Source organism: Eurosta solidaginis, chromosome 5 (assembly GCF_040869045.1).
Source record: "Eurosta solidaginis isolate ZX-2024a chromosome 5, ASM4086904v1, whole genome shotgun sequence".
Lineage (NCBI taxonomy): Eukaryota > Metazoa > Arthropoda > Insecta > Diptera > Tephritidae > Eurosta > Eurosta solidaginis.
Window position 1 is genome coordinate 142,490,658 of NC_090323.1, and position 22,532 is coordinate 142,513,189.

Below are 22,532 nucleotides of genomic sequence, written 5' to 3' on the forward strand. Positions count from 1 at the left end.
TTTTCGAAATTTTCGATATCGAAAAAATGGGCGTGGTTATAGTCCGATATCGTTCATTTTAAATAGCGATCTGAGATGAGTGCCCAGGAGTCTACATACCAACGCATTTAAGGTGAGAACGATAAATGGCGAAACTTAAGTTACAGAAAAATGTAAGGTTTCGCTTTTGGATCATATAGGCACATATTTTATCCGTTCAGGGTTGGCAACCTTCGATGCCATTGTAGGGTACGCCTTTCTACAGGAAATTGAGGCAGAAATTAACATAATGGATGATATTTTATGCTATAGAGGTTGCAGGCAAGAACTGCACTTCTTTGGTTCCGAAGAAGTGAATAATTTCGAAATTGACTTTGCCACGGTTCCGCTAAGCGTTAGGAAAGTGTTCATGCAAATAATAGAAAAAAATAAATGCGCATTTGCGGAACCGGACAGGGCATACATGTGGTGAAAAAGAAAGAAGAAAGAAGAAGAAAGGACTGGATGAAAACGGTGAACCCAAGCTTCGGCTGGTAGTCGATTTTAGAAAGATCAATGACAAAACCATTGCCGATAAGCATCCGATACCCGAAACCTCTGTCATTTTGAGCAACTTGGGGAATTCAAGATATTTTTCTACTCTTGACCTAAAGTCCGGCTTTCATCAAATACTGTTGGCAGAGAAGGATCGCCAGAAAACTGCTTTCAATGTCAATAATGGCAAATACGAGTTCTGTCGTTTGCCGTTTGGACTTAAGAATACCCCGAGCATTTTTCAAAGGGCAATATACGATATTCTCAGGCCACATATTGGGAAATTTTGTCACGTCTATATCGATGACATTATAATATTTTCCCCTGATGAAAAAACTCATCTGAACCATATAAATACAATACTTGGCGATTTGGCTAAGGCACATATGCGGGTTTCGGTCGAGAAGTCGAAATATTTTAAAGAAGAAGTGGAGTTCTTGGGATTTGTAGTGTCCCAAAAGGGAGTCAAGACTTCACCAGAGAAAATAAAAGATATTGTGAGCTACAAAATCTCTGAAACCCTTAGAGCCTTAAGGTCATTCCTTGGGTTATCGGGATATTACAGAAAATTCGTGAAAGATTACGCGGCAATAGCCAAGCCTCTTACTAGGTATTTAGCGTGGCGAAAACGGCCATATCGGGGCAAATAGATCCAAAAACGTCCGCATTGATTTGGATGAAGACGCGATAAATGCATTCGAGAAAATTAAGCAAATTCTTGCCTCCGAAGATGTTTTGTTGCTCTATCCTGATTTTGGAAAGACTTTTGAATTAACAACAGACGCTTCGAGTCATGCACTGGGAGCTGTTTTATCTCAGAATGGACGCCCAATAACTATGATTTCCAGAATATTAAGGAAGACAGAGGAAAATTACGCTACAAATGAGCGGGAGCTTCTGGCTATTGTCTGGTCATTGAAGGCCCTATGAAATTACTTTTATGGAGTGAAGAATATAAGGATTTTCACGGATCACCAGCCTCTGACTTTTTTTATAGGGGACAAGAGTTCAAATTCAAAAATGAAGAGATGGAGAGCTTTCGTGGAGGAGTTTTCCCCCACATTTTGTTACAAGCCTGGAAAGGAGAACGTCGTTGCCGACGCCCTATCGCGTCAATTCTTGAATGATATAACGAACAACGAATCTATGCAAAATACAGCACATAGTGAAATATCTTCCTTCAATGTTATAAAATCCATCAATTTTCCTGTGAATCAGTTTAGGAGTCAAATTATCCTTACTGAGGGAAATGCAAATTGCAGAAAAACAAAAATTTTTTTTCGGTAATATGTTCGACATACAATCGAATTTAACAGTATGGAGAGTTTATTTTCGGCTCTAAAAAGGAATGTAGGCCCTAAGGTGGTAAACGCAATTTATTGCGACTTCCCAACACTTGCAAAAATACAGCACAGTGTCGGGAAAACAAATGACCAGATGCAAGTAGCAAATCGTGAACACAGCCGAGCACATAGATCGGTAAACGAAAATTTTAAGCAACTGCTAGAGAGCTATTATTTCCCAAACATGAAAAAATTACTTAACTCTATTGTTAAAAATTGCTAAACTTGTATGGAAAATAAAGACAATAGGAAACCCGCTGACACTTTTATTGGAGAAACTCCTATTCCCGAATATCCCGGACAAATAGTGCATATTGATGTTTTTTCCACGAACAAGCAACATTTCTTGACTTCTATCAATAAGTTCTCAAAGTTTGCGACCGTGATTCCGATTGCATCAAGAAATCTCATTGATATTAAAAATGCTCCCTTTCAGATGATAAGTAGGTACAAAAAAACCAAAAACTAATAGTTTCAGATAACGAAAAATCTTTTCAGGCAAATGCTATTCAAAGTCTATTGAAAAATTACTTTGATGCCGGGCAGTTCTTTGTACCACCTCTTCATAGCAAGAGCAATGGGCAAGTGGAACGGTTCCATTCGACCTTAATGGAGATTGCGCGTTGCGTTAGGGTTCAACAGGAAATTTCGGATACAATTGTTTTGATTAGCTACGCTAAAATATAATGAAACTTATCATTCTGTCACAGGGGCAAAACCAATTGCTATAATTAATGACTTCGATCACGCGAGACTAAATAAAATAAAAGATAAACTGAAGGCAGCTCAGGAGAAGCTGTTAAGGCGTACTACTGCAAACAAAAGACATTTTGACGAGGGTGAGGTGGTCTTCGTGAGAAGAAACAAAAGATTGGGTAATAAATTTGATAAGGTTTTCGTGGAGAAGAAGGTGCAAAAAGACCTAGGGACTGCGGTCTTAATAGACAGTAGGAAGGTTCACAAAAACAATTTACGTTAGAGAAGGAGAGACGCAAAGGGAGAAGTGTTAAGAATAACATAGCCTATTTCGGTTTCAATTGTTCAGCGTTTTGTTTATTGCGGAGGCTTTCGGCGAGATAATAAACTATTCCACATCAAAATACATCCCCATTACGAAAGGCCGTGTCGCGATTTTCGAGTACTCCACTCCTATGGCACACTTGACCAACTTAACAAAATATTAACAACTTCAACAAGAGACGGAAAATCTACTGACGTATATCCCACAGACTTCCTTGAAGAAACTTTTGGAAGTTGACCTAGAACAAATAGATCGACTTTTGAACACAATTACAATTCATCACCGACACTCGCGCAGTCCAAACTTTTTGGGCACGGCATTAAAAGTTATTGCCGGTATCCCTGACTTCGACGACTTTAACGAACTTAGGACTAAAACGGAAATAATATTACAAAATAATGACGACCAAATGGTAATAAATACTAAAATACAAGAACAAATAAACAAGCATACGGACGCAGTAAACAAACTAAGTTTCACCAAGAAATTTTCTGAAAGTCAAGCACTAAATCTATTTCAACTAGCAAGTAGAAGAACAAGAGCAATTATTGCAGATTTAGAAAATACGGCATTGTCAATAGCACTAGCCAAGGCAAATATTATAAATCCATTAATTTTAGACAATAATGAAATAAACTTTATCTTTAATAATGAAAATTTTAGTGTAAGTATTAATGATATATTAATTAGCAGCAAATTTAAGATAGTTCAGCAAAACAATATCATTATTTACTATGTTAGATTTCCTATTATTCGAGACCTCTGTAATGCAACCTCTATCTATCCGGTTTCCCATAACAACAAAATAATAAATTTCGAATCTAGTTTAGCCGCAAAATGTCAAAATAATTATACAGTGTTGAAAAATTGTAACAAACAAAGTGGTACGATTTTTTGCCAAGATATTAAAGAACCAGGTAATCACTGTCTCAAAAACCTTTTAAATACTTACGAAGCAAACTGCTCCGAGGTAACGGCATACCTACAGCCAATAACAGAGGTCAATGACGGTGTCCTCGTTATAAATAACGCGATTGCAACCATCAAAATTTCCAACAAGCAACCAACCCAAATTAATGGTACCTACCTTGTAACATTCAAAGACTCTGTCACAATTAACCAAACGCTATTCATAAAAAAGGAAGAACGAATTTTCGTTAACCCAGAAACTCCATTGGCACATAGAGTTAATATCACAGAGCACACACAAAATCTTTCCTTGCCCGTTCTTCGAGAACTTCATTTCAAGAACCTTATCCATATAGAAGGCCTTAGAAAGAAAATTACATTGCATGTCTCAATATACAATTTATTCTTCTCGTCAGTAATTTTCATTGCATTTATTTTGATAATTTTTAAAATCATATCTCGAAAGCAAAAAAATAAAGAGAAAAAAAGCCTAAGTGAAGCAATTAAATCACTTCAGCAAAAACTTAAAAAAACCGAGGACGACTTTTCTCTAAAGGGGGGGGGGGAGTAGTTAACAGCGGTTAACGCTAATACCATGTGCCACATTCCCACAGCAATATTCTGGATAATTTTATCCACACTCGGACACCAGACTAAACAATGCATTTTTGAGTATGCGCTTCTGTTTCGACATAATGAAATATGACCACACTTAAGTTGGTCTTCCTACATATTCTGTTCACTGCTCAAAGCTAGTGAACTAATTTTCGCGGAAAATGATGACGTTGCCAAATTCCCATATGAACTACTACATGCATTACAGAGGGCGCAGATTAAGCTAAGAATAGAATAAGAAAATAAAGTAAATAATTTGTAAGCAAAAGATGCATACAAATGTAAAGAAATAGATTCAGATTTGTTTTGACCGCTAAACGGGAATAGCACTCTAGTTCATTTGCATAAGCGGAGCCATCCGCACAACGCCAACGGAGACTATGAATGTAATACTGAACCTACTACCCATAGATATAGTAGGCATAAAATATGCAGCATTTGCAGTTATTAGGCTGAAGAAACTGACCACATGGTCTCACTGCAACCATACTGAAATTCTCGACAGATTCTGCATACCAGAATGGACAGATTTCAGCAAACCACATACCAACTTTAACAACGGATACTAGGTATTAATCCCTGAGAGGGAACAGTGGGTGAATGACCCTGATTGGCTCACTAACAGCATTCAGATCTACACAGATGGATCTAAACTGGATAACAGGGTGGGAGGGGGTGTTTATTCGGAACGATTGGAAATACAAAGATCATTTCGCCTTCCGGATTACTCTAGCGTATTTCAGGCCATACAAGAAGATGTGGACTGCCTTAGGCAGAAGGCAGTCTCTCAGAAGCACATTTATATTTTCTCAGACAGTAAGCAGCACTGAAAGCCCTTGACTCTGTCACAACTAACTCTGAAACGGTAGTAGGCTGTCGCAGATCACTTAACGTGATGGCTGAATAGTTTACTCTGCATCTGGTATGGGTTTCGGAACATAAGGGCATACCAGGTAATGAGATGGCGGATGAGCTTGCAACAAAGTGTACCTCCCTTCCACTTTCGCCATCCTAGAAGAGGTAGGGCATGCTGCTCTCCACCTGCAAGCTCAGGATAAAGGAGGCTCTATAAAGGAGGCAAAACTCACATGGCCGGAATGGAATTAGAAGATATCGCGAGAGCTTCTCACCCTACGTAAGAGGGATCTTTCCTTAGTTGTAGGTATTTTCACTGGTCACGTTTGTATTGGACCGCATGCGGAAAGGATTGGCGCTCCATTTAATGATTATTATAGAAGCTGTGAACGTCCAACGCTCGGTAGAAGAAGGCAACGTTTTATGGGCAAGATGTTTCTTGTAGATCTGACTGATATAGCTGAGGTCAATACACGATGCTTAGTTAGCTTCACAAACTCAACGAAGTGGTTTGATTAGGAGAGTTGGAACAAATCCGTGTGGTTTCACAATGGGCCTTCAAAGGCCTAGGTGTGCCGCTCCGATGCGGACTGCAGCCACTTAAGCCTAACCTGACCTGATATCAATTGTAAACTGTTCCAGTGGGCCCAATAAGACTTCCCAATAGGACTCTCTGCTGACATCTCCTCTTTATTTGGTCTTTCGTTTCATTCGAGCCCTTGCATAACATGTGACAAATCTGTATCTACTAGCTGACACTTCCTTAGTTGTCCCATGTCCCATTCATCCGAACACGTTATAGTCATAAACCGGACTTCTATGATTTCTTCTTTAGGCTCAGCTTTCGAACAGTGTTTGAATTCCAAATTAAATGGTCTTCGTGACATTGCATCGGCATTCCCATGGGTACTACCTTTCCGATGCCCAATGGAATGGTCATAGCTTTGGAGTCCCTCGATCCACCGTGCAGTGGCGAATGTTTGACAAAAACGTTCACAATAGTAAACAGCCTCGATCACCTGTTCAATCGCTGTTCGATTCCTTAAATTATTTGCTCAATAGTGTTTTTTCAAAAATTTTTGTAGACGACTCGTTTAGTGCATTATTTACATATTTTAAAAATTTTGCTTAACTGGCTGCTCAGATGTTATCTGTTAACTAGATTTTAGAAATGAATAGAAATATGTAGTCTGATTTTCAGCATACACATTTAAAAGAAAAAGCTGATTTGAGATACAAATGGGCAATTCATGGCAGTTCAATTTAATAACCGCGAGCAAAAAACAAACCTATCTTCCATTCTCTGGCCATTCGCGACAGCCATTCTCCCTGTCAGCTATTATTTGACAGGTAGGTATGGCAATGAAGGAATAGAAAGATTTTTCACTTGTATGAATTCACAATGGTATCATGGTTCGAATATTGCGTCACAAATATTGTTTTTTTCGGGGCTGTAAACGGGCTCCGATTTTATTTTAAAATTCAAAAACCGAATCAAAAACCATTTAAAATATGGTTCGGCTCAAAATATATTTTATCCAAAATAGTTCAAAATTAAATTAATTCCCTACTTTCCCTTAAACTAAGAGTACACAGCTCATACAAACTCAGGTATAATATTTGTAAGTCTTAATTTTTCAATCGGATTCGCTAAAGTAAAATCCTGAAACTCTAAGTTCTCGAGTTTTTTTTAATTTTGCATATAATAAAGTGCTTATGTCCTATGGTGAGAATTGTTTGTCTGACAACCAAACTGAAAGACCTAAGAAACTAGAGATATTTCAGGACCTATACCACTTGGTGCTTCTAGATCTAAAAGCTACAGTCTTACTCTGATGAGTGCACTGCTGTCACTAAGGAAGTCTTTTCTTTTCTTTCCTTTTCTTTCCTTTTCTTTTCTTTTCTTTTATTTTCTTGCTTCGTCTTGCCTCGCCTTGATTTGCTGTTTGATATCGCCCATTTCCACTCTACCGCTTACGTTTACAATTTGTAGTATCCCACACAGTATACATGCACCACACATTATGCCCGCATTCACATTTTACGTATATGTATATCTCTCATGTAGAATACCACTTTAAAAGACTACGCGTACGATTACACGTTACACATTACGCTTACATTCAGAATTTCCCTATACCGCGAGCAAAGATCTTGACACATCAATAAGGTTTATAAAAGAAAAAAATTTTAATTAGAAGAAACTTTCTAATTGATTGAAACAAGTCTATTATGGGTGATTTATATATACATAAACATATATGCACCTAAGACTTTTCTAATACAAACCTGGCTATAGCAGAGAAAGCAAGTTCAACATTCAAGCCGGTTTTTGCAGATGTTTCCATGAAGGGTACATTGTGTTCCCGCGACAACCGTTCACCATCTTCGCGTTTTACTTGTCGCTCGCTGTTGCTGCAGTCAGCTTTATTGCCTGAAAAATCATAAAAAGTCAGTTCTTGGACTTACTTTAAATCAAAGGCTCCCTTCTCTGTTTGGAAAAATTGATTATTTCATTTTGTCTTAATTTTTTATGACATTTCCAAAAATATTCATCTGTCAATGGGATATGTAATTATATTCATTCATACGACCCGGAAAACAATTGTCTTATAAACATTATCTTATTCAACTTGTAGCCTCCTTTTTAGGGTTTAACCTAAGGACTTTGGATAAAAAGCTGGAAAATTCACTCCATCCTTCGAGAGCTCTTACTCTTTACCCCCAGCGGGTTAGGGGGTCAGAATATACCCGTGGTAAGTATGCCTGTCGTAAGAGGCAACTAAAGTACCAGATCCAAGGGGTTGTGCAGCGCAACCCTTTAAATTGCCAGCGCAATATATAGCTTCACCAAACCCAGTGGTCAACCTCACCTATCCGCGGCGAATCCTGTTTCACTAACAGACGAGGCTCTGGCGACACCAAGCTCCTCATGCAACTTGGGGTGGGGACGGAGGGATGGCCTGAAGGTTTAATGTGGTCACATAAATCGTTCCCAAGATGATCGGTCTAGCACCTTAATGGTGCTGTGTTGCCGGAGCGTACCGGATCTGCATCCGGCAAAGGACCATCACAACGATAACACTCCCCAAAACCTTCGGGGAGCAACCTTATCGCTACACCAACAACAACAACAACAAGCCGTTACTCGAGCAGTAATTAATGTAACGTACACAAATGTCGTGAAGAGGTTTGCTTTAGAAAACACTAACAGCTGTCTACAATCGCGAATATAATATCTAAGTTGCGTATACATTTTAGGCTACAACTGCAAAACTATCGATAGTGGCACCATTCTATAGTTTGAAAAATAATATTGTATTGTAAATTCAACTCCCAACAAAATCTGATATTTACATTAGGGTGGATCTTATGAATCAAAAAACGAATGTTTCTAGTCTTATCATTTATTACGGTAATAACAGGGTCAAAATATGACATATGTATTTATGGTCCCAGTTGGACACGGCTTAAGGATGTCCCAGAGGAGTAAAAGTAATGAATTTCCTATGCAGATAAAAAATAAAATTATTTTTTCTGTCTTAAACCAAAGATCGATAATTCTATAGTAGATTTTGTGATAGCTTTAATCCGTTACCATCATATTACCATTTGAAAGGCTGAACAAAAGGCTAAACAAATCGCCTCCACTTGACGGATCGACCTTGCATCATCAGTCTCGATTTGGTGGTTCAAAACAGTAGTGGGTACTGGCTTGGAACCATCCTGCATTCTCCTGGAGAAGTTGTTTCCTTACTTCGGATGCTATTTGGCTTTGTCAATGCCAGTGCTTTCACAACAGGTACATTCTTTGACTTGTTTCTCCCATACTTTTTTGCCCAGTCTACGGCCTTCGATATTGGTGGAATCTGTCCACTCTCCTCAACCAGCACTTGTTCACCAGACTCAATAATATAGCCGGAGATGAGTGACACCTCCTTACTCTTATTTCGCATAGTCCTTCTTTGCAAGTCGATGTTTATGCTATGGTCAACTAAGAAGTTCACTCCCAACATAAATTTATCAACAATATCTGCAACAACGAATTTGTGTAGAGTCGTGACCTGGACTTGGTTGTACTCGCCAGTGAACGTCCTGTAACGAATTCTGGGAAATTCCTGATAATTATGCACTTTCTGCTAACGTTCGAATCGCTGAACGCTATTGCAAAATGGTCTTTATTTGGACTACTTTGGCAGTACTTTACAATTATACTTCACTTCACAACTAATAGCGTGTTTAAATCAAACTGATTACTGATTACTCAGCTTGCGGTACTTTTGTACTCTCGGTTCCCTCGTTTTCCCATTTATCGTAAGGGCTAGGCCCTGGCGACCCCAAGCTCCTCATGGAACTAGGGGTGGATGGCGGGATAGCCTAGAAGGTTCAATGTGGTCATGTTGTTGTTATTGTTGTAGCAATAAGGTTTTGGGGAGTGTTACCGATGTAGATGGTCCTTTGACGGATATATATCCAGTACGTTCCAGTAACAAGCAACATTAAGGTACTAGCCCGAACAACGATTAATATGACCACATTAAACCTTCTAAGCCACTAGGTATTAACCCAACTGCCACGGAAATGATTCTTTCCTCGAGAATAATTGATTTTCGAACCTACAGGTCTATGGACTTAAGTTGCCTCGTTCAACCGGCCGGCCTGCCAATCTCAGAAATATTCTAAGTCCCCTTTTCGCTTAGCTCTGGGATTACGAAAAGCTCTATGATATCTATTGTTTCGTCTCATATATTTGAAATTAAATACATTTTTTCAATCTGTTTGAAAATGAATTTGAATTTTTCATACATATGCACATAGAGCGTAGCATTCTAGTGGGCATACCTACATACATATGTATATACGTTTGTATATATGTATGTACAAATGTACATATACATTTATTATACATGAAAATACTAACCAATAAGAACTATCACAACATCATCCTGTGCATATTCTCTTATCTCACCCAACCATGCGCGAATATTGTCGTAGGTAGTTTTATTAGTGACATCATATAAAAGAAGAAGTGCTAGTTAAAAATAAGGAGGAATGATTAATTTCATAAAGCTATTCAGTTATATATTAAACATACCATGTGCATCTCGATAATAAGCATGGGTTACACTGCGAAAACGCTCCTGACCAGCTGTGTCCCATATTTGCAATTTGACACGCGTACCATCCACAACTACAACTTTATTCTGTCATTTAAAAAAAAAAGATTCATATTAATATAAATATGTACGTTGGTACTCATAAAAGTATACATATACATACACATACAAAGTATAAAATTTTTCTCTAATCCATAAATGCAATTGCAAATTGATATTTACTTAAGCACTGCTGGAATGGGTAACATTACACATACAACATTTATTACTGATTAACATTTAAAATAGTGGGCAAACATTTGTATGTATGGGGAACTTATGTAGATGTACACCATGGTTTAATTATTAGAGGTTACCCATGTAGCCTTAGACCACCCTGTGCTTTTCACATTCCAACTCAAAAGTCGCTCCTAAAAATGAAAAGTGTTACTGCTTTTCACACTCCTTGCTGAATAATAGGAGCGTCCCATTGAGTTATCGAGCTCTAGCTCAAGATCAAATCTCATTTGAACGATCTGGATCAACTTTATGACAGCACTAATATAAAACATCTATTTTGTTGATGGTGGTGATCCACATTCTCTTTTCCCTACCAGTGAAATTTATTTTATTAATATTTGAATCATGGTTTAATTATTAAAGGTTACCCATGTAGCCTTACACCACCCTGTGCGTTTCACATTCCAAACTCCCAAGTCGCTCCTAAAAATGAAAAGTGTTATTTCTTTTCAAACTTCTTTCTGAATAATGAACAAAACTTTAAAACAGTACTGAAAATTTTACTTTTTTAGTTTTGATAGTTTCTTTTCTTTCGTTCGTGAAAAATTTAATAATTTTAGGTAAATTACTAATAAAAACGCAACCCGCAAGTAAAGAACATGATGCTGGTTTGATGCTCTTTCTTGCTGCTGGTCAAAAGGATTTTGGGCGCTCTTTTCAAAACTTTTCGTTCGGCCGTTTGAACTTCCAGATCTCGTTTACGGAGTACTAAGAAACTTCCGAAAGTTCCGGCTGTGTGTAACTGCCAATAGTTTGAAACCTAGCGTTTGCTCAAGCTGGGCATAGCTAAAGGCATTGCGTGGCTGTTTCTTAGCAGCTCTCCTGGACGCAGCTCATGCCAATGATGTAAAACGGGATATCCGTTCTTGCTTCATCAGGCCAGTGGCCAGTGATTGTGGCAATGAGAGATTTATTTTCTTAAATGATGCATTTCGACCACCTATGATGCATCCATCGGTGCCTGTTGCGTAGTTAGCTGCAGCGTAAAGCGACCTCTTACAGTAAGTGTTTAGGTGTGTTTTTTTGTAACTCTATTCGAAAGAAATTTTTTTCGGATTAAAAAATTTTTTTATTTGAAAGCTTTAGAAACGTTTTTTTCTTGGAATATAGTTACAGGATAAGACCCCAGGACTTCTGCTTCAATCATACTAGCCGAGTTTGAAAGATGGGCTGACAGCGACAGCTATAATTGCTGAGAAGCTTTCAGCTCCTAAACCTCAGTCCATATATCCATCTTGGGATTTATCTATGACGCGTTATGCACACCATCATTTTCCCTCTGTGTCAAATGTGACTAACAGGTTGTTTATTACGGCCATATTCTCTAACAAAGCCCTTGGCTAAAGCTCTATTAATCGCCATGTCTCAAAGTAGATTTTTGTCGAATTTTTGCCTTTTTGAAAAAGGGGATTTCATTTTCCCCCTTCTCTACTTCTTCTTAAAAACAACCATGAGTGCGGAGTGTCACATTTTAAAAAAAGCTACATGCAAAACCTCGTGTAATTGAATCATGATTTAAATAGTTTCACACGTAAACAAACTATTTATTTTCCTTACATTTTCTTCAAGTTGTTTACTCTTTCCGTGTTTTTGCTTTTAAATATGGCGAAATCTTTTATGTATACACATATTTATTTCAGTGCTACCAACTCAAATGTGGTTAGCTGTCAAAAATCTACTGCAGAAAACAAAACGAACAGAACTGTTATACGGATCAAAATTTAACCAGATAAATATCAGGACCACAACGTTGTTGTTGCGTTTACATGTTAAATTTCTATCCGTATCTGGTTCACGCGTCATTGGAACATTACTAATGAACAAAACTTTAAAACAGTACTGAAAGTTTTACTTTTCAGACAAAAAATGTTACTTGGGTACCGTGGTGTGATGGTAGCGTGATCCGCCTAACACACTTTATGCCCTGGGTTCATACCCCGCGCAAGGCAACATCAAAATTTTAGAAATAAGGGTTTTCAATTAGAAGAAAATTTTTCTAAGCGGGGTCGACCCTCGGCAGTGTTTGGCAAGCGCTCCGGGTGTATTTCTGCCATGAAAAGCTCTCAGTGAAAACTCATCTGCCTTGCAGATGCCGTTCGGAGTCGGCATAAAACATGTAGGTCCCGTCCGGCCAATTTGTAGGGAAAATCAAGAGGAGCACGACGCAAATTTGAAGAGAAGCTCGGCCTTAGATCTCTTCGGAGGTTATCGCGCCTTACATTTATTTATTTTATTTAATTGGGTACACTTTTTTAGTTTTGATAGTTTTTTTTGATAACATTCGTGAACATTTTAATAATTTAGCTGTAAATTTTTGGGTAAATTACAAATAAAAACACAATTTTGTAACAATGTTGAGTACTAGAACTTTGTAATTATTTTGCAGATGCCACAAATAAGCACAAATCCTGTTTGCTGTGCTGCCCGTATGCTAAAGACCCGCAAGTAGAGAATGTGGTGCTGTTTTGATGCACTTTCTTGCTGCTCGTCAAAAGGATGTTCGGCACTTTTTTCAAAACATTTGGCTCGGCCGTTTGAACTTGAACTGCCAATAGTTTGAAACCTAACGTGTGCTCAAGCTGGTCATAGCTAAAGGAAGTGCGTGACTGTTTCTTTGCAGCTGTCTCCGACGCAGCTCATGCCAATGCTGTAAAAAGGGATATCCGTCCTTGCTACAAGCAGGCCAGTGGCCAGTGATTGTGGCAATGATCCTAAAGATTTATTTTCTTAAATGATGCATCTCGACCACCTATGCTGCATTCATCGGAGCCTGTTGCGTAGTTAGCTGCATCCTAAAGCGACCTCTTGCAGTTGCTGACGATCTTAGGCGATGGAGAGTTAAGCGTCAAGAGCGCTGCTTGAGTAAGTGTGTAACTCTATTCGAAAGAAATTTTTTTCGGATAAAAAATTTTTTTTTTGAAAAAAATTATTATTTTTTGATTTGAAAGCCTTTGAAACGCATTTTTCTTCGAATATAGTTACAGGACAAGACCCCAGTACTTCTGAAACCCAGCGGGTTAGGGGGCTTAGAATATACCCGCGGTAGGTATGCCTGTCGTAAGAGGCGACTAAAATACCAAATTGATTCTAGGGGTTGTGTAGCGCAACCCTCTCAAGGGGTTGCCACCGCAATATATAGCTTCTCCAACCCAATTGTTAACCTCACCTACCCGTGGCGAATCCTGTTTGACTAACAACCGAGGCTCTGGCGACCCCAAGTTCCTCATGTAACTAGGGGATGGGGAGAGCGAGATGGCCCAGAAGGTTTAATGTGGACACATAAATCGTTCCCGAGATGGTCAAGCTAGTAGCTTAACGGTGCTTTGTTACCGGAACGTACCGGATATATATCGGGCAAAGGACCATCAACATCGATAACATTTCCCAAAGCCTTCGGGGAGTGTATTGTTAATACAACAACAACAACAACCCCAGGACTTCTGCTTGGAAGATAGTAGCCGAGTTTGAAAGCGGGCTGACAGCGATAGCTCAAATTGCTGAGAAGCTTTCAGCTGCTAACCCGCAATCCATATATCCATCTTAGGATTTAACTATGAAGCATTATGCACACCATCATTTTTCCTCAGTGACAAATGGGACTAACAGGTTGTTATTACTGCCACATTCTCTAACAAAGCCCTTGGCTAAAGCATTATCAATGGTCATGTTTCAAAAAGAGATTTTTTGTTGAATTTGTGCCTTTTTGAAAAAGGGGATTTAATTTTTCCCTCTTCTCCACTTATTCTTAAAAACCATGAACCAAGTAACAGATCTCGTATTAAAGACAACAACAAAAAGTAAAAATTCTGCTGTGACTTCACGATTTTGAAATATGTTTCAAATGAAGTGAAATGTAATAAAAGGGAAAGACGAAAAACAAAGAAAATTGTTTGAATTGGACATTTATTGTTATTTTTTGAAATTTCTATAGGAAAAACTAAATTCAAATTATTAATTTATGAGAAAACTTAAATAAAAACTACAAAAAACTTTATTTTAAGACATTAGCCATTGATTTTAGAAACCCCGTCGAAAAATTCCCAGTGGTTAGTGTTCTTTCCTACACATTTCTAAGGCGCAATAAAATCCTTAAGTTACTTGCTGCCAGTGCTTGAGGGAATGATAAAGAAGGATTGTTTTCAAGGCAACTGGCCTGCCGCCTGACTTAAATGAAACTCAACGGAGAAGGTTTCAGGCCTGTTAGAATACTGCGTTCATAGTTCATAGTGACGCTAAAAGTGCTCACTGCCAAAGAGTGTATTAAATTGCGAAAAACAAGACATCCCAGCAAATAACACAATGATTTACGCAGTTCTACATTCATGTGAAAGAAAAACCACGAGGAGCCTAATCCATACAGTGTCCTGCGTTATTTACCCACTGTGAGCTCCGTAATTCAAACTGCTTCAAAATATAATTTTGATATCGTGGCAAAAGGGGGGCCTTAAATGTCGTGCATTTCCGTTTGGTTGTTGCCATATCCTCTAACAGAATACCACGGAAAATTGGTGTTTCAACAATTTTGTACCAAAGAAAGTTAAAGGCATTGGTGACGTACATACAGGAAATACATTATGTATATAGGGGTTGATTCTGGGCAGATAAGAGTTTTACCTATACGGTATTCAGATGGAAGTTGTGCCACAGTTGTGTGATTCCCGGGGAATTTGGCTTTCTTCAACTGGGAGCTTCGGATATTGGACTCTGAGAGCGGGGTTCGCCTAGCATTTATCGACTAGGACATTTCCTACTCTTTTTTTGTTCACGTGGTGAATATGGTCGCTGAAGAATTGGCTGGCGATAATGCCAAATTTCATAAGGCGAACACGAAAGACTCGGAAAATAGTTGTTAATTTAGAAGTTGTTAATGTAGAAAACAATGGTAAGTACTTCGGGTGGGAAAGGCAGCTTCGATATATAAAAATTACGCAATAGTGGGAATGGAACACGCATGGGGCATCCCTTAAATAATTCTTCTTGGTTTTGATGTTAGGTTCCTGAACTGGACCGAATGATATGCATCACCACAAACGACTAAAAATCCCTTCGCTTGGATTTTGATTGAAAATAATAAACAATTTCAAGGAAAAAATCAACTTTTACGAAATTAAAATTTTTGTTCGTTAATAAAAATAGTCAATGAAAATTTAAAGAAAAATAATAATTGAAGAATCCTAAAAACTTCAAAAGCGTTACGTCATTTGACAGTAACTTTTTTCCTAAATTAAATTACAAATACACGGTTGTGGCATTACGGGATCTTTAGTCATTGGTTCATGGCGTTGCACTATCCAATAAATGTAGGATAGGGTTGTTTTAAAGTAGATGTTGGGTATTTTTTTACAAAATGTTTTTACTAGAAGCATATACATAGTTTAACTGATTCTTAGTGTAAAATGAGAACGCGAAAGATAAAAAGAGAACAGAAGGAAATAAACATCTATCTACTTTCTTAATTTTTTTTTAATTGAAATATAGTTATAAAATTTTCAAAAGATTGTAGTAGAAACCTAATGCGACATTGATATTTCTGAGTACAGTTCTGGAGCTATTAGTAGAATTTTTTTTTCGGTTTTGTAGAAATGGGATGACAAGGAATGATCCTTTTTTCTGTATAAAGATTGGGTCAAAGTTATTGATTTGTGAATGTGAATAGCCTTTCAAAAATGGGCCGATTTCGAAGGGATATCTACATGACGATGCTTGACCTAATCGGATATTGACCAGCCGTTTGATGGTAAGCGGTTTAAAGATGTCAAAGCTGAAGGTTACGATATGAAAACAGTAAATCACCTCGAGACATTGCTTTGAATCTAAAGTGAAACCTTGTATATCTTCGAGACAACGCCACATGTCGGGTGTTTTTAAAGCTTTCTGGCAAGTCGAGCGCTACTTGGCAGGGTCTTTGTTAGTTGTGGTTATGTACCCCAAATATCTGAGCGTTAGCTGTTCTGGTGATGGATTAATAGGTGGTTCTTTAATGACCATAGGAAAAACGTCGGCAAGGCAATCTAACCGACTTCCATGTCTGGAGCAGTTCCCCGTGATATATTTGAAATTTTAGTAAGATAAGATACGATGCCTTGAGACCCAGATATTTGAAAAAAGAGGGCCCTTCAAACCCCAATTAATATTAAATATTTTACAGTTGAGATGATAGCACTAAATGTCATAATCTGTTTAATTTTCAGGTAGATAATATGGCGACCGACAACTGACAATTGAATGGAATGGATGTACACAATAATAAAATAAAACCGCACGTGATACAAGCGAAACTTCTTACACATTTAGGAATAAGTATAATTCGAGCTCAGTTACAATAGAGAGAAGCGAGAGTGACATTGAAACGAACAACACAAAATTCTTGCAAATCTAGGAAAAGAAATTTCCTGGGACAGGATCAACAATTTTGAGAAAATAAGCCATATTATTAAACTTTAGGCGAAATCCAGAAAACTTTTGCTTTCTAAGAAATAGCCAAATGTTTGTTTAACTTTGGCACACAAATTTAAAATTTTTTTTAGGGAATTCATATAACTTGGGTAATACATAATACATGGTTCGAGCCATACCGCAAAGGCATCCTGAAATTTCATTGTAAGCTACATACTAAATTACACTCAACAACTTTTGTTACTTACAAGGCTTGGGATTATAGATTCACAGAAACAATTTTAAAAAAGGTACGACCTAGGAATGAGTCTATAATTTTCTAAACGTCTTCGGCTTTCTTAATCTGTATACTGAGTCGGATTTTTAAATTTAGTTTGGTTTTTAGGATATTCTTATATAAAAGCACGAAAAACACTTTTTTCGTCTGCATTCAGTATGTAATTTCGCAAAAAAAAAACAAATTTTCATTGAAAATCTATATACACCACTTGAAAGCACATCATTTCCTTTACAAATGTCGTTTAAAATTTCCCTATATTTTCAGTTCTTATATTGAAATACAAGTTTTTGTACTATATGATGCGTCAACAAAAAAACATCGTTGATAAAAGGCTTCGATAAATCATAACGCATGATAAAAATAGAAATAAAATAATTAAAGAAAAATTTTAAGTTAAACGGTTTTATTGAAAATAAAATTGCATTAAGTAATAATAATACTAAAAGCTAAAAAATAATTAGGTAGGTCCTAGGTATTAGCGATATACGCCGCCGATTTTAGTCGTTTTTCGCACGCCGCCGCCGAAAGCCAAAAATATCGGCGCGTCGGCGGCGTCCGGCGCGTTACTATATTTTCTACTCGTTTAAGACTGCGTAGGCCATTTATTGTACATGTCGAAAATTGGTCGAAAGTGGTATCAACGGATGCGCACCACTGCCAGTTATAAGAAACTAATTGCGAAAATTAACTCTTTCCAACTGTTTAAAAGTTATTAACAAAAAACAGGCGCTTTCGATGTCAGCTAATCACCCAATTCACCAAGTTATTAAAACAAAACACTAAAAGAAAAGTTTTATAATAAATTTATATACTCACTTTGCATATTTTTTCAAAAAATTAATAATTAACAATGAATTCAAATAAAATGGCCCAAGGCGAACATGTTTTCAAATTGTCTTCAAGTTGTTAAAAAAAGCAAATTACCCAAAAAAGGTGCCGATTTAAAAAAAAAATTACATTGCGATTGGCTGAAGGAATAAGCGAAATCAGTGATGCAAAATCCTTTAGTAGGTTCTAGGGGCATTAAAACTCCTTTGAAATGACTCTTACTTCATACTGAAGTTGAGGATATATGTACGTATGAGAATGGTTTAAAAAATCACTTGGGCTTAAATTTAAACACCTGCTCTTTATTTGCAAAACTATGCAATAGCGTATGAAATGTAAATTTTGATTTCCACACTTCATCCTTCAACACCCAAGTCTCCCGGTTTGCCATTTCCTAAAGTTGGCGGCCCTATCCAAAACTATTCCCTTGCAATGAATCACATTGTTTATAGCCTACCAACCAAGTTTAAATATAACCTACGCGTTATGGTTCCTTTTACAAATGTGAACACGTAGGCACATATATTAACCAGGTGGGGCTTTGTCCTTCTCAAGAACACTCAAAGTGGTGAATCAAAAGCTTTCCCAATACAGTCGAACTAATGACCGTGTGCGCTACTACCCTAACGAAGTCGACAGTCGAACTAGTCTGATAACTGAAGCTGTCATCCATTCTAAAATATCGTTTTGATTTAACGAAGACTATTGGAATCAATGTTGTGAACACAAACGTCTGCAAACTTTGGTCTACATTTTAAAAATTTTATGCAGGGTCCTTGTAAAATTTTAATTATGTAGATGAGCCGAGTATTATACGATTATCTCCCATGAGTTACGAAATGACATCAACTTAGACTGCTTATGACTTCGAGGGCGGCATCCTTGGCCGAATAGTCACTCCCTAACGGTTCAAGGTGTTTCTCTGGTGTAGCTCGGCAGCATAGTGCGACAAAAACATCCGTCAGAAAGTCTTCGGAGCTACACCTAGAGTTTCTAGGAAAGTGACGTCGACGAAGGTACATATGAGTTCGAAGTCGCAGTCCTATAGCTTCTTTGCTGGCAGAGTCATGAGTATTAATAGATCAATAATAGCAACCGTAAGTCGCTTTTGTGCGTGACCGCCAAGGAGCCACAAATGATTTAAAGAAATTGTGTTCGCGACGATTATTAGGAGTTAACCCCAGGTGAAACTACGCTTTGTATATATATACAGACAAAAGTGTGACCATTTTATGTATCTCTATTTCTTTTCAGCAGACGCAGCAGTACCAATTCCAAAGACCGGGGTTAGGTTTGAAACCTCCCTGGAGTAAGTGAACGAGGAACAATCCCTCCACAAAGAGCTACTCCTTACAATTTTTGAACGATCTGTGAGTTTTTTAAGCAAAACCCCGAATCTTTCCGAAATGGCCTATACCTTGATTTCCTTAAATACATACAAATAAAACCTTTATATATTATAAATATTATATAAATCAAGCTTTTTAAAGTACGAACACCGGCGTACGACGGCGCGCCGCCCACGCCGCCCACGCAGCCGCCGCCGGTATATAATAGAGCCTACGCCGGCGGCGCCGATAAAGTGATCGGCGTAAACCTCTACTAGGTACTAGTCACCACACTCCTCATCAATCTAGGACGTTGCTTATACCAATAAATAAAAGCGTGGGTAGCGTAAAATTTCTATTGATAGTGAACCGCTCATATCTTTACAAATGATATTTTCATATAAGTATAAGTAAGACCAACTGAACCTTAATCAGGTTATGCTACGCCTCACGTTTTTAGAAATTTCACGCGCTCAACACTTTTATTTAGCATTTGTATAATCAACGTCCTAGATTGATGAGGAGTATTATGACTAGTACCTAGGACCTACCTAATTATTTTCTAGCTTTTAGTATTATTATTACTTAATTTAAATATTCTTTTCAATAAAGCCGTTTAGTTAAATATTTTTTTTAATTATTTTATTTTCAAGTTTTTAGTTTTTATTTAATTGCCTATTATTTCTCATTATATTTAGTTCATTTAGTGCCTCATTATTACAATGACTCTTTCCTGACAATTTGTTATAATCTAAATCCTCAATACATAATACTCCCAAAGACTTACTCGACTCAGCGCCACCTATGCTTGTTCCAAATATGAGCCAAATCGGACCACAAATACGAGTTTTTTGAATATAACCCAACGACAGCTCAACATTTGTGTTTCCTGAAAGCGCCCATTGTGTACAAAACAAGTGTGATATCTTATCCGCTAATAGCCATACAGGATGTTCAGGTAGTAGCCATCTACTTATTAGCATTTTGACAGGATTTTCAATATGGTGGCGCATATTGCCAGCTATCTTTAGTGGTTGATAAAAAGATACTCAATTAAGAAGACGAAAGTATCTCTACAAAGCAGGTTATCGTGTGTATTTGTTTTTTTGACGTCTATGCTTAAGATATGGCGGCCGCCGTGGTGTGATGGTAGCGTGCTCCGCCTACCACACCGAAGATCCTGGGTTCACGTCCCGGGCAAAGCTACATCAAAAATTTTAGAAACAAGTTTTTTCAATTAGAAGACAATTTTTCTAAGCGGGGTCGCCCCTCGGCAGTGTTTGGCAAGCACTCTGAGCAGGCGCGTATTCAGGGGGGTGGGGAGTAGATGGGTTCAAACCACCCCCTCCCGAAATTTCCGAAAATTAAAAAATATACGTCTGTACTAGAATAATTACTCTATTCACTTTTAAAACCCCTGTTAAGAAAAGAGCATTAAAAGCAATAATGAAACTGCGAAAGAATAAAATTAAATAATAATTCACACTGAGAGAAGTCATCTCAATTTCGTATGTTTCACCTGAGTAAAGCCACGTCAAAACCGCCAATGTAATTTCATTGATCTCTGGAATTTCAACAAAGACTGCAAAGATATGTAGGAAATGTCGATACAAAAATACACTTGAGCGATTTTTCGAGATTCCGCTTCGTTTGCAAGATACGGTATTTAAAAAAAATAAGGAATATTTTAATGAAAAGTTAATAACTCACAGGCTTTTTGGAATAAATCTATAAAATTTTGTTTGAGAGTAGGCAAATGCTTTGTCTACAAAAAGAATGTTTTCTTGCAAACGAAGAGGAGTCCCTAAAAGTGTAATTTTGTATCGACATTACCTATACATTTTTGCTTCGTTGTTGAAATTCTAGAGATCAATTAAAAAAACATGTGCGGTTTAGACGCGGCTTTACCCACCTCTCAATAAAAATGCAATGAAAGAAATCTCTCATCAAGTAAATCAAATGAAACTATGATCAAGAATATTTTTTTGTATTACATCATAATAAAAAACATAGAAAAACTTTTTCAGGCATTGTTTGACAATCCCAAAGGAGGAGCGACCAAGCACGTTCATTGATGCATTAAATAATTGTTCCGTGTCTTTTTTTCCTTACGGTACATCGTTATATAAAAATTGCTGCGACGCTTCCAGTTTCCGTTGCTCCTAGTGAACGCTCTTTGTCTTCCTTTCGAAGGTTAAAGCTTATCTAAGAAATACAATGGGCCAGGAGAGGATGAATGGACTGGCTCTACTCAACATCCACTCTACTATTGAAGTAACTCATGAAGAAATCCTAAACAAAATGGCAAAACAAACAAGAAAAATAAATATTGTTTTGTAGAAAGATAGAAAAATTTCAAATAAATAAAAGTATAAATATGTAATATGTAAAAATAGAAATATGTGTATATTTACAGGTAATTATTATTTACTCAGAATTATGGCATTTTTTTCATTTTTCGTAATTTTCGATATCGAAAAAGGCGGCGTGGTTATAGTCCGATATCGTTCATTTTAAATAGCGATCTGAGATGAGTGCCCAGGAACCTACATACCAAATTTCATCAAGATACCTCAAAATTTACTCAAGTTATCGTGTTAGCGGACAGACGGACGGACGGACGGACATGGCTCAATCAAATTTTTTTTCGATACTGATGATTTTGATATATGGAAGTCTATATCTATCTCGATTCCTTTATACATGTACAACCAACCGTTATCCAATCAATTAATATATAGCTATGCTCAACTGAGTATAAAAATTAATAACATTTTTGAGAAACAATTTTTAATAATAAACAGAAAAAATATATAAATCATATATGTACATATGTATGTACATTAACCTGGGTCGATTTGTATGGACGAAAGTTAACCGATATCGCGCCATCGATTTTTCGATATGATTTGGTCTCAGGAAAAAAAGTTCCACTACGCATACCCCAAAAAATAATTTTCGAGCCTGCGAAATTTTTTGTTTTTTGGTTTTTGATTTTTAAAGTATTTTTCATGACCTACTAAAAAAATGTTCATATGTATACCCTGT

The 22,532-nt window shown here is 37.3% G+C and overlaps 1 protein-coding gene across 3 annotated transcripts in view; it reads right to left on the reverse strand.

Moving 5' to 3' along the window:
* Positions 1-22,532, reverse strand: part of Rab26 (RAS oncogene family member Rab26) — a 162,507-nt gene that overhangs the window by 13,485 nt on the left and 126,490 nt on the right. For all 3 annotated transcript variants that reach the window (XM_067788918.1, XM_067788921.1, XM_067788920.1), the window contains 3 exons: positions 10,352-10,460; positions 10,178-10,288; positions 7,546-7,690 (listed from right to left, as the gene is read on the reverse strand). In XM_067788918.1, coding sequence (XP_067645019.1) covers positions 7,546-7,690; positions 10,178-10,288; positions 10,352-10,460 — 365 coding nt within the window. The remainder of the gene's footprint in view (positions 1-7,545; positions 7,691-10,177; positions 10,289-10,351; positions 10,461-22,532) is intronic.